Source organism: Arachis hypogaea, chromosome 17, assembly GCF_003086295.3.
Source record: "Arachis hypogaea cultivar Tifrunner chromosome 17, arahy.Tifrunner.gnm2.J5K5, whole genome shotgun sequence".
NCBI classification, from domain to species: domain Eukaryota; kingdom Viridiplantae; phylum Streptophyta; class Magnoliopsida; order Fabales; family Fabaceae; genus Arachis; species Arachis hypogaea.
Window position 1 is genome coordinate 4,168,522 of NC_092052.1, and position 12,264 is coordinate 4,180,785.

Genomic DNA, 12,264 nt, shown 5'->3' on the forward strand with positions numbered 1-12,264 from the left:
TTATTTTTTTGCAGGGCTTAGTTTTTTATTTTCTTTTTTTGTTTAGCAATTTATCTTACTATTTGAGTATTATTGAATTTATATTTCAAAACCTCACTTGCGATTATTGTGTTCGAAGCTTGGTTGAAATATGTCCGTTTATTTCTACCCCGCTATATGGACCATTGTTGATATCTAGTTGACATTTTGTAGATGGTTACTTTAGCATGTTATTAGATGGTTGTTTTCCATCGACAAGCACCTATTTTCCAAACTGGTTATTATTTTTTTTAGGGATTTTGTTTTTTATGTTTTTTTCTGTTTAGCAATTAATATTAGCACTTTGAGTGAGTTGAACATCCACTTAAGAATAAAAATAATCATCCGCATACCAAGTAAAATGAACATCCGATATATTTAATTTAAAAATATGATTTGGAATTGACCATTTCACTAGTGATTAATGATCATGTACTCCAGTTAGCAATAGCAAGATAACTATTTTATGACAAAACTAACTTATTATTTTTATTTAATGCATTTTGTATTTTATTATTCTATTATTTCTTTGTGTTCTAAAGGGTAAAATTTAACTACTTAACCCTTCATTTTCTCATTATGGTTACCTTTCAAGCATTGATGACACGAATATATTATACTTTAAAAGAGATTATAATCATTTGAATGATGCAAATGCATGAACCACATACATAGATGCAGGTTAACAAAATTAATTTCCTTAATGATATAAGAAAATTTTACTTTTTATATATTCACATAAGGTACATAATAATTAATTAATACAAAAAATCATACATCCACCTAAAAATGAAAATAACCATTCACATACTTATTAGACTAAACATCCAGTATAATTTAATTGTATCTACTTGAATCTAATACTATCAACCAAACATCCACTTAACAATAAAAATAACCATCCGTATACCTAGTAAAATGAACATCTAACATAATTTAATTGTATTTACTTAAATTTAATCCAACCAACTAAAAACTTAATAATTATATTCCAAATCTCTGACATTCTTCAAATTCGTCACATGGCACAGTCTCACATTTTGGATATGCTTTCAATGCTGCGTCCTCACTATATGCTCTTAGAAGATCTTGTGTCAAGCAATTAACAGGTTAACAAATTTAATGTTGCCGTGAACATTTTACTTGAAAATAAGCTATATTATACTTGATAGGCCACTCGCACCTTTGATCCATCTCTTAGAGAAGAAACATCAATTACTGTTAATGGTCCTGCAATAAAGAAAGTCATATAACTATGCTGAAAGTAAGAGTAATACAGGAAAGAAGATTTTACTAATAGGATAAAAACATTAGTTGCATCCATTATACTATGAAGTTATGTTTATATGTGCATGCATATGCATGTAACCATGAGTGCATGCTTTAAAGTGCTTCTTAACGGATATACAATGTTATAGTTAAAAGCATCAAATTTAAGCTTAATTACTTTACTGCAGAAAGCAAGATCAAAGTTATACTTAATTATTTATTATATATCATATGAAAAATATTTATTCTTCATATCATTATTGCTGAGTCAACATGTTAGATTGTCAGCATAAATCCTCTATTACTCATCAAAATGACACTAGATGAAATGATCATGGTTAACCATTAAGAAACTTTGGAATTCTATGACACACTTAATTTATCCCTTTTATACCTGATGTTCAATCACAAATGTTAAAGTTTGCACCAAAACACCATGTGTTTAAAGGGAAGAGAGCATCAAAAACAAAAATGCAGCTGAGAGAGATGCCTTTGGGGCACAAAGTAAACTGAAAAGTTCATAATATGGCATGTCATCTCTTATCCAATTACCCCTCTATCTAACATACCTCTTAACCTCTCTACAAATTTTAAGAAAGAATAATTCAATAGCATATGAATATCATTCAACTACGAGTAGCATAGTAGGAAATTACAATAAGCTCTTCAAGAAACACCAAATCCATTAACAGAAATAAAAGACATTACAACAATTATGTGCAACTGTGCATCCAACATAAATTGGGGGTCTCACGTATATTGAAATAAAATATTGGAGCCTAATTTGTGATCATAATAAACATAAAATAGAAAACTTTGCTCAATACTAGTATCATGTGGTTAATAAGCAAGACAATTCTATGAGAAACAATTAACTCTTTCAAGCCATTACCCCAAATTAAGACATAGCAGCCAATAATCACAATTTGATTACTCAATGATGGTAGAACAAAAGAATTATATTAAAAGACAGAAAGACAAACTTGATAAAGAGGGAGACAAAAATTTAAAAACTTGAAACTCACTAGGAAAGAGGTTTACATCCTTGTGAAAGGCCTTAGAGTCTTTGTAGTGAGAAGCATCAGCAGCAAGAGATGAGTCAACCAAGAAGACGCGGTGAACGTTGACCGGGGACGAAGAGAAGCGTCGCGATCAAGCAGAGGGAATGGTGGCATTGGATTCGTTGACGGCTGACCACAAGCGGCGCAAAGAAGACCCGGCGTTTAGAGATGAGTATGGTGCGACACAGGGCCACGCGGCGTGCGGCTGTCCGGCGGCCAGGTTGTGGCGGTCTCCTGCGTCAATGGCGGTGGCTGTCGCGGTCTGCAATGAAGACGGGGGTGGCGTGGTGACGGCGCGAAGAAACGAAACGTATGGTTGTTAGAAGTAGAGTAGGGCAGCACGGCGTTGAAATTTTGGAAGAGAGGATTTAGGGTTTGAGTGAAAAGCCAGAACATATTTCTTTTGGGTTTTTCTATTTTTAAATATTTTTAAAAAATTTAAAATTTGAAATTAATTAACTTAATTTGATATTAATTCCAATTTGATCCTTATTGTACACATTGTAGACTAAAGTCATTGGCTCCTCATACTTTTCCTTTCAACCAACATCATATATTAACCTTAACATAATTATAAATCTTCACAAATACACAATAGTTATGAAAAGAAAAAAAAATAAAGAAAGATTACATAGAAAAAAAAAAAAAAAACTACGTAGTGACTAGTGAGATTTTTTTTTTTGTCAGAGAGATTAAAAATTTTGTAACATCATAGGTAAATAGATAGCATTTTCAGAGTGTGGTTCAAATATCCTAAAATTAAACACTGGTTTTTTTTTGGGTTTGGCCGAGGTTGGAACAGAAACCAACTCACAACACTAATTTTTTCAAAGGGCAAGTTAAGTATATAAATTGTTTGAAAATCAAATTTATCACAATTTTTTAATAGAGCAAACGAGATTGTAATTTTTTTATATTTATAGTAACTGCTAAAGGATGTAGTAGTTTTTAATTAAGTGTAATTAGTTATAGGTTGTTCAAGGCTCGACCTAGCTCAAACTTTATGAAGTACGGATATTTTGCTAAGTTGTCGTGTTTGTGTGTCAGATACATTTCGGACACACACTCGTCCAACACATATGTCTGCTATGTCTAAAAGTGTCTTAATAAAAATAAGAAAATCTTCTCCAGACATGCTTGAACAGACCTAAATAGGGGTGTTCAAAACCGATCCAATTCGAACAAAATCGATCAACCGAACCGAAAAAACTGAAAATCGAACAAACCAAAAAAACCGAAAAATAGTATTTTGTAGTTTTTTTGCGGTTCGGTTCGGTTTTTAGTTCTTTCAGTGAAAACCCTAACCGAACCGAACCGAACTGGTTCTCTTAAAAACCCTAATATATAAAGCCCCCCTCCCCCAAGCAGATAACCTAGCTAGCCTCCATTTTCTCCACTCGACCACTCCACAGCGCCAAAACTCCTCCTCCCACCCTCCTCTCTGCATCTGACTCGCTGGACAGCACTGTCACAGCGGCCCTTCCGCATCACGCTCTCTCTTCTCGGCGCGGTCCTTTCTCTCCCTCCCTTCCTCGTCGCGGTCCTTTCTCTCCCTCCCTTCCTCGTCGTGCTTCCTTCTCATCGTCGCACACTAACCCTCAGTCAGAGAGCGAGCCCAGACCCCAGAGCCCCCCTCCCTTTCCCCTACACAGCACCGTCTCTGATATTGCAGCGGTGTCTTCGACATCACAGGTTGCTGATTGCAGCGTCATAATCGTCCTCCACTACTCTGCCATACGTCTCAGTCCAGTCCAGGAGTGTCGTCGTCCTTCTCAGTCTAGTCTCGTCCCCTCCGTAGCAGCCGCCGACCCACCGTGTCTCACTGTCCAGCATCTCCGTCTTCTGTAGTAGGATTTTTTTAATTCTGATGATTTTGGGTTTCAACTTATGTTTATGATTCTGAATTTTTATTTCTATTTTGATGATTCTATCATTCAAATTCTGTGTTTAGGGTTATGATTTTTTATTGTACTTTTTATTGTATTTTTATTGTGTTAGTGTGTCAATCCTTATCATTAACATGTATTTTTGAAATAAATTTAAAAATAGTATATATTATTATTATCTATTAAAACAAAAATATTTTAAATACTTTATAATTAAAACAAGACATTAAAAATAATTAAAAATTAATTTATATTTTAATATCAATAAAATAACAAAATATTATTACGTTTATCTAAAAAACATTTTATATTATATATATATGTGTTCCTATATCCTATAAGATTTTAAAATTTGTGTCGACGTGTCCCATATTTGTGTCGGTGTCCGTGCATCATAATCTGAATCTAAAGCATATTTTGCTGGGTTGGGTTTGCCAATTTTATCCAATATTATTTTCGAGTCAGATTCGAATTATGTTTTGTACGGTCTAGTTTGGCCCCAAATTTTTTTTATGATAAAAATGTATGTATTTTAGATTAAAACTAATAATGTCATATTATATTTTTATGCATAAATTAATATTTTTATATTATTCGGTATTGTTTTGTTTTAAAATAATTTATTATGATATAAATATGATATAGTTTTTATTAAATTTAATTTTTAAAAATAAATTTTTATTACTTTAGTATATAAAATTTATATATACTAATTTTATATAAGATCAACCGATTTGTTCCGGATCACTTTGGGATTAGATCAAAATAGACCCTAGCCTTTATAGGGCCGGCCCGGCCCCGACCCATGAAACACCCTACTTTCTATGATAAATTCAGATATCCCGTGTAGGTGATTTCGGCCCATAGGCTAACATTCGTCATAATCTTTTCTAGTATTGCTAATGTTAGGAGCTTTAAATCTTAAGAACATGGATGGACCTAAAGAAAGCCCAATTGAGAAGAGGCCCACGGAAAAGGAACCTATACAAGCACCTCACGAACCCTAAAACTCTTATCCTGCCACAGGCCCACAGCCAAAAAGCCTAGTTTCAGTGTTTGTCCAATGGCGGCAGCAGCAGCTCGTCCCATCGTCACCGTTCAAGCCCTTGAGGGCGACATGGCCACCGGCTCCGCCCCAACCGTACCACTTCCTGACGTCATGAAGGCCTCCATCCGCCCCGATATCGTAACCTTCGTCCACGACAACATCTCTAAGAACTCTCGCCAGCCCTACGCCGTCTCCCGTCGTGCCGGTCACCAGACCTCGGCCGAGTCCTGGGGAACTGGCCGTGCAGTCTCCCGTATCCCTCGTGTTCCCGGAGGTGGTACTCACCGTGCCGGCCAGGGAGCCTTCGGAAACATGTGCCGTGGCGGCCGCATGTTCGCACCTACCAAGATCTGGCGCCGCTGGCACCGCAAGATCAACGTGAACCAGAAGAGGTTCGCCGTCGTGTCCGCCATCTCCGCCTCCGCGGTTCCCTCCCTGGTCCTTGCCCGCGGTCACCGGATCGAGTCCGTACCTGAGCTCCCTCTCGTCGTCAGCGACACCGTTGAAGGCGTCGAGAAATCGAAGGAGGCCGTCAAGGTTTTGAAGCAGATCGGAGCGTTTCCCGACGCGGAGAAAGCCAAGGACAGCCACGGTATCCGCCCTGGGAAGGGGAAGATGAGGAACCGCCGCTACATTTCCCGCAAGGGACCTCTGATCGTGTACGGAACCGAAGGCGCGAAGGCCGTTAAGGCTTTCAGGAACATTACCGGCGTGGAGGTCGCAAATGTGGAGAGGCTGAACCTTCTGAAGCTCGCTCCCGGTGGCCACATCGGGAGGTTCGTGATTTGGACCAAGTCAGCGTTCGAGAAACTCGATTCGATCTATGGAACCTTCGAGAAGGCATCGGAGAAGAAGAAGGGTTACGTTCTTCCAAGGTCAAAGATGGTGAATGCTGACCTGGCTAGGATTATTAACTCTGATGAGGTTCAGTCTGTTGTGAGGCCCATTAAGAAGGAGGTTAAGAGGGCCACTCTCAAGAAGAACCCTCTCAAGAACTTGAATGTGATGCTGAGGTTGAATCCTTATGCTAAGGCTGCTAAGAGAATGGCCCTTCTCGCTGAGGCACAGCGTGTTAAGGCTAAGAAGGAGAAGCTCGACAAGAAGCGAAGCACTGTTTCCTCCAAGGTATGATTCTCTGTCTTATTCTTTATTCATATCCATATTGCCATAGTAATAGCTTTGTTTTCAACTACTTTAATGAGTTGATAAGTTATTCTGTGTTCTTTAAATTTGTGCTGCATTGTTTTTTGAAACCTTGAATCGATATCTTGATGGTAGGATCTAGGATGTGTGATTGATAGGTTGATAATTTAAGAGTTGGCAATTGTTTGAACTGATACTTACTATGAATGTTTATTGTTCCTCGGCAGGAGGATGCATCTGCTATCAGAGCTGCTGGAAAGGCTTGGTACCAAACCATGGTTTCTGACTCTGATTATGCCGAATTTGACAACTTCTCCAAGTGGTTGGGAGTTTCACAGTGAACTTCATCGAGTCCTATTTAGATTTTTCATTTTAGGATTGTATTTCTTTGCAGTTTTGATAAATCAATTATATTGTTGGAGAACTTGCAGACTTTTAGCTGTATTAAAAAATTGTAATTTGGTAGATTTGGTTTCCTAACAATTTATATACTTAACTTGCCCTTTTTTTTTTTTTTTGGTCAAGAACTTGCCCTTTTTCAAATGTACTCAGAAACCCTCGTGTTTTTGTTGTTGTTGGAAAACATTTTAATTTGAGAGGATTGGACTTTTTGTTCAATCCAATTCTCTTATCTTCTCTCCCTCATTTCGGTGGATTTTTTTTCCTTATGTAGTTCCGAAAGTAAAGAATTGTGTTGTGTTTTGGGCCTTAGCCCTGTTATACTGTTATTGGACCTTATCTGTCCGTAAAGGTTTATTGGGCCCAGGTTGTTGGTTCAGATCTGACCAAAAAGCGTGAGAAACTAATACCAAAAAAATATGAGAACAATCAATTTGAATTCGTCTGTTTAAACAAGTTTTGGGAATTCCCTGTCCAAAAAAAAAAAAAAAAAAGTTTTCGGAATTTAAATTCCTTTTGCTACGTTCAATAATCCATTATGAAGAATTAATCTTTTACCTACTAGGATAATGAGTGCTGAAAAAAATTCTAATGGAATATGCTTATGTTGACCGAAATTATTAAAGCATATGCTCAAGTCTTTAATATGAATACGCACCTGTGTTACCACGCAAAAGGTATATGAATACCGGAGATAGACGCAAACCTTAGAGAAACATTGTAAAGAGTCTCATCAAAATATTGGATTTTAAAACATTATGTAACATTTAACCTTATATCGTGCTCTAACTTTGCCAAAATACGATACAAATAGGATATATATTAAATTATAAAATATAAATAAAATATATATTAAAATAAATTAAATTATAAATATATTTATATATAAATATATGATACCTAATTTAGTAATTAATCTTTTATGTATATGTAACGTTATTTTTTTTTCCAAAAGTGTAGAAGTTTTTATTATTTACAAGGGTGAGTAGTCTGTTTTTCTACTATCAAGAAAAATAATATATTTTTAATTTTTAACAAATAAAGAGTAAATATTCAACTCAATTTTATGTGTATTTTTTGGTTTATGTTTGATCTAATATGATCTAGTTTAGCCTGATAAAAAATAAGTTCAAATTCAAACTATTTTAAGATTTAAATTTTTTAATAGGTCATGTTTAACTCTGTAAAATAGTTTGTTTGTCCCGTTAAATCGATATAGACCTGTTAAAATATATAAATACATAATTTTAATATATTAAAAAATATAATAGTGAGAATTTAAATTGGTATCATTTATTTTATTTAAAAACTTTATTTATTAGACAATTTTTTCTTATATATATATATATTACTTGATTATTATTTTATTATTTTTAATTATCAGGTTTTTAAAAAATTTTAGGTGATCCTATGTCACTCTATCTTTTTGTGTTGTGTATGAAGAAATTGTCATGCTTTATTAGTCATCAGGTTGATTTGGATTTGTGGGAGCCAGTTACTGTTTCTAAAAGGAGATCAAGAATATCTCACTAAATATTTGCGGATGACTTGCTTTTATTCTATAAAGGTACAAAGAGACAAGTGCAAGATGTGATGTTGGTTTTAGAGATTTTTTACAAAGTATCTGGGATGAAAATTAATGTGGATAAGTCTAAAGCACTTTGTTCCAAGAATGTCTCTGCAACAAGGAAAGAGCTTTTCACTGGAGTGTCCTCTATCAGATTTGTCCAGGATTTTGGTAAGTATCTTGGGTTACCCTTAGCCATTCTAGAGTGACCCATTCAGCTTTTAATGGTGTCCTGAATAAGATTCGGAATAGACTAGTAAGCTGGAAATGGAGTTTACTCAATTGGGCAGGTAGACTCTTCTTGGTTAATTCCGTTGCAGCCACTATTCCCACGTACCAGATGCAGGTCTCTATTTTTTCTAAAGAGATCATTAGTAAACTGGAGTCTATGATGAAGAATTTTCTTTGGAAAAGATAAGTTGATGGAAGAGAATTAAATTTTGTTAGTTGAAAAGTACTAATTACTCCAAAAAAATATTGAGGTTTGGGGATTAGAGATCCTTATTGTGTGAATATTGCTCTTCTTGAGAAGCTAGTTTGGACTTCTTTTTTTTTTCCATCAGCCAGACAAGTTATGGGTCCAATTGTTGGATGCCAAATATCGATCATCTCTATATAACTGTTTTGATTATTCTAAGAATAAGGGCTCTCCCATTTGCAGGAGTCTTTGCAAGGCTTGGGAAGTGTTGAAGGATGGGTTTGCTTGGTATATTGGAAATTTGAACCATAATTTTTGGTTTTCTAGTTGGAGGAGAGAAGGACAGTTATCTAATGAGATAGATTATGTTCACATTTCTGATTCAAACATCCGGATATAGGATATCTGGTCGATTGGTAGGTGGCATTTGGATACTCTTTATTCTCTTTTATCTCAAAATCTGAAAGATTACAAGCAAGTTCGGAAGTGGGTTGGTATTGGTATGGGTCTGTCAAAGTCTAATGACTCATGCAACAGTTACTTGTAGTTGTGTAAGTAGCTGTTTGGTTGGGAGGAGCGGGAGAATTGGCTTTGGTTTTGGCACCAACTTGTTCCGGAAAAGCACAAGTGTTCGGCTTAGCTATGTCTTAAGGAAGCTCTTCCTACTGCAAGTTTTTGCTTTAGAAGAGGGACGTCATCATCAGATAGGTGCCTAAGATGCCTTTCTAGCTAGGAATCAGTTTTACATTGTATTCGAGATTGTCCAAAAGCTCAGCTTGTATGGCATATGTTGAATATTTCTTGTCATCCTTTGAATTTGAAAAACTGGTTCTTAAATCATAGCAGTGAGCATCCGTTCAGGTTCTTTTTGGGACTTTGAAGGATATGGCAAGTAAGGAATAATGACATCTTTAATCTTCATGAGACTTGACCTCTAGAAAAAGTAATTTGTCTAGCTTTAGCTTTAGAAAAGGAGTTTAAGAGTATTTTTGAATTACAACGTATGTCCTTCCCCTCTATTCTAAGTGTAAGTGGTTATTGAAATCCCCTATCCATTGGTACCTTGAAGATTAATTGTGATGTTAGTTATCATGGTTCTGATAATAGTGTTAGTTTTGCTTGCATTATTAGAGATTGTAATGGGAGTTAGCAAATGGGGTGTTTGGGAATGATTGGGAGTAATAGTATTCTTCAAGGAGAATTGTTTGCTATTTGGAGATAATATCTCTTAGCCTATGATGTGGGCCAACGAGATGTTATTTGTGAGACGGATTGTGTGGAAATGTTTAATCTTGTTACTAATCACCAAGATGGTTTTGCATTTATTGATTCGTTGGTGCTCAAAATAAGGGATATCATGCATTGGAATTGGTGTGTTAACTTTCATTTAATTATGAGATATGCAAATATGGTGGCAGACACCATGACAAAGATGACAATGAGGTTACAACTTCATCAAGTGGATGTTTCTTTTTCTTGAAAGAAGTTGAAAAGTAATCTTAAACGAAGTTGTCCCTCTATTTAAGTAGTTTTTTTGTTTTTCTTATTTTTTTTGGAGTAAATTACTATTTCTACCCACGAAAGTTGAAAACGCTGACATATCTACTCATAAAAGAAGGAAATTACCATTTGTACTCATGTGATATGGGTCTGCACAACAAAATTATCCAAACACTAAAAAATCACCTAAAATCTCTAAATTACTCTTATCTTCACCACCACTTTTCTAATCTCAAATCTCACCATCACCCAAACTCTTATTTACCACCACTCTCATCCCCAACTACCACCACCATCACTGCCGCCATCCAAAATCCGCAAGCTTCCTAGACGACCTCCCTCCACGCAATCTCCGCTCTCAGAGGCAGCTTCACTCACCATAATCACCTCCTTCATCCTCCGTCGCACGCCACTCTCAAATGGCTCAGCCACCTCTAGTGATCTCCAACTCCCCTAGATCGTCGCTGCCAGCTTAGTCCCTGCCAGATCTACTCCTTCTCGCCATAAACTCAATACATTTTCTAATTCAGAATTTCTACTACTCAACATCCATTTAAAATATTCAGAAACAAAAACTCTAGATTTACAATCAAAGCTTCTGGATCTAGTACCAACCTCCCTGGATGTAGAATCAAGCTCTCTGGATGAAGGCGGTTGTGCATGGCGCGCAATAGACTCGACTGAAGAAGCCGACGATAGAACCCTTTGAACACCCGTGTCGCACGACAAACGGCCAGCAACAATGCCGTCGTGAAGCAGAAGCTGAGCAAATAAGGAAAATAGTTCTATTTACCTTGATGGAGCAATAATGGGAAAAGGCGAAGATCTCGGATCTATGGGTTCCGACGCGAACTTCTGATCGTGGCTATGCTACCACCACTCAACGGTGGTCTTCTCTTGGGACCGGAAAGATGAGACGCGAGGCCACGGATGACGACGAGGCCACCAGAAAGAACAATAGCACATAATAGAGAGAGAGAAGAGAAAAGGGGGAGGATGACTCTCTGGAACAGAATTTGGTCTGAGAAGGAGTGAAAAGGAAGAGGGAGGAAGACGATGGTAGTAGTGGTAGAGACTGGAGAGAAGGGTAGTTTAGGAATTTCATTTAATTTTTTAGGGTTTGGATAATTTTACTTGCAAAAGCCATTTTTTATGGGTACAAATGATAATTTTTATCTTCGATGGGTAGATATGTTAGTGTCTTTAACTTTCGTAAGTAAAAATAGTAGTTTACTCTTTTTTTTAACTTATTTAATTAAAAAAAATTGTTAATATACCGAATTTAATACTCAATAAATAGTATATAATAGGTTACAAACCAAGTTTAAGTCAATAAATTTTATTGTTTACCTGATCTATTAAAAATGAAACTTAATTCGGTTGATTTTTTTGGTTATGGAAAAGGTGAAGGTGTTGTGCTGGGTTATGGATGATGGAGGTGCTACACCAATTTGTGGGACAACTTTTTACTCAGATTTAGTGTTAAGAAATCAGATCCTCCGAGTTCTTTGTTTTTAAGTTTTTGGAAGCAAATCGGAGGATCCATTTTGCATGGAGGAAAGATCTAAAATTCACATGAAATAAATCGGACCCTGCAATTTTTCTATAATCAAAATTTTTTTTTTACGATTTACATGAAATCGGATGATCCGTTTTCTCTGTTAATTTACTTTTTGAATTAAGTTTAAAAAATCGTTGGGTCCAAATTGTGCCTGACACCACACCAATGTTAAACACCACTCCTCCCTATATCTAAGTCCAGCACCAGCTTTGCCTCTATAATCAAATTAAAAAGCAACTTAATTCCATCTGTAGTCATTATTCACACATAAACCTAAAATGTAATTCGATCATAATTTATTAAATACTTTGGATTTATGCTCCATCCCTTTAACCAATGATCAATGATTTACATTTTCAAAAAATTCTCTAAGGAAGTCACTATTATCTTACTC

General features: G+C 35.9%; 1 protein-coding gene across 2 annotated transcripts; it reads left to right on the plus strand.

Moving 5' to 3' along the window:
* The first annotated feature begins 3,720 nt into the window (after positions 1 to 3,720).
* Positions 3,721 to 7,056, plus strand: LOC112764432 (large ribosomal subunit protein uL4). Of its 2 annotated transcripts, none has more exons than XM_025810016.3 (3): positions 3,721 to 4,195; positions 5,129 to 6,407; positions 6,653 to 7,056. In XM_025810016.3, exons 2-3 carry the CDS (start codon positions 5,298 to 5,300, stop codon positions 6,764 to 6,766), a joined length of 1,224 nt encoding a protein of 407 aa, XP_025665801.1. In that variant the 5' UTR covers positions 3,721 to 4,195; positions 5,129 to 5,297; the 3' UTR covers positions 6,767 to 7,056. The 2 variants fall into 2 exon arrangements, with proteins under 2 accessions (XP_025665801.1, XP_025665800.1); XM_025810015.3 differs by having other exon boundaries at positions 3,723 to 4,195; positions 5,144 to 6,407.
* The last annotated feature ends 5,208 nt before the right edge of the window (positions 7,057 to 12,264 follow it).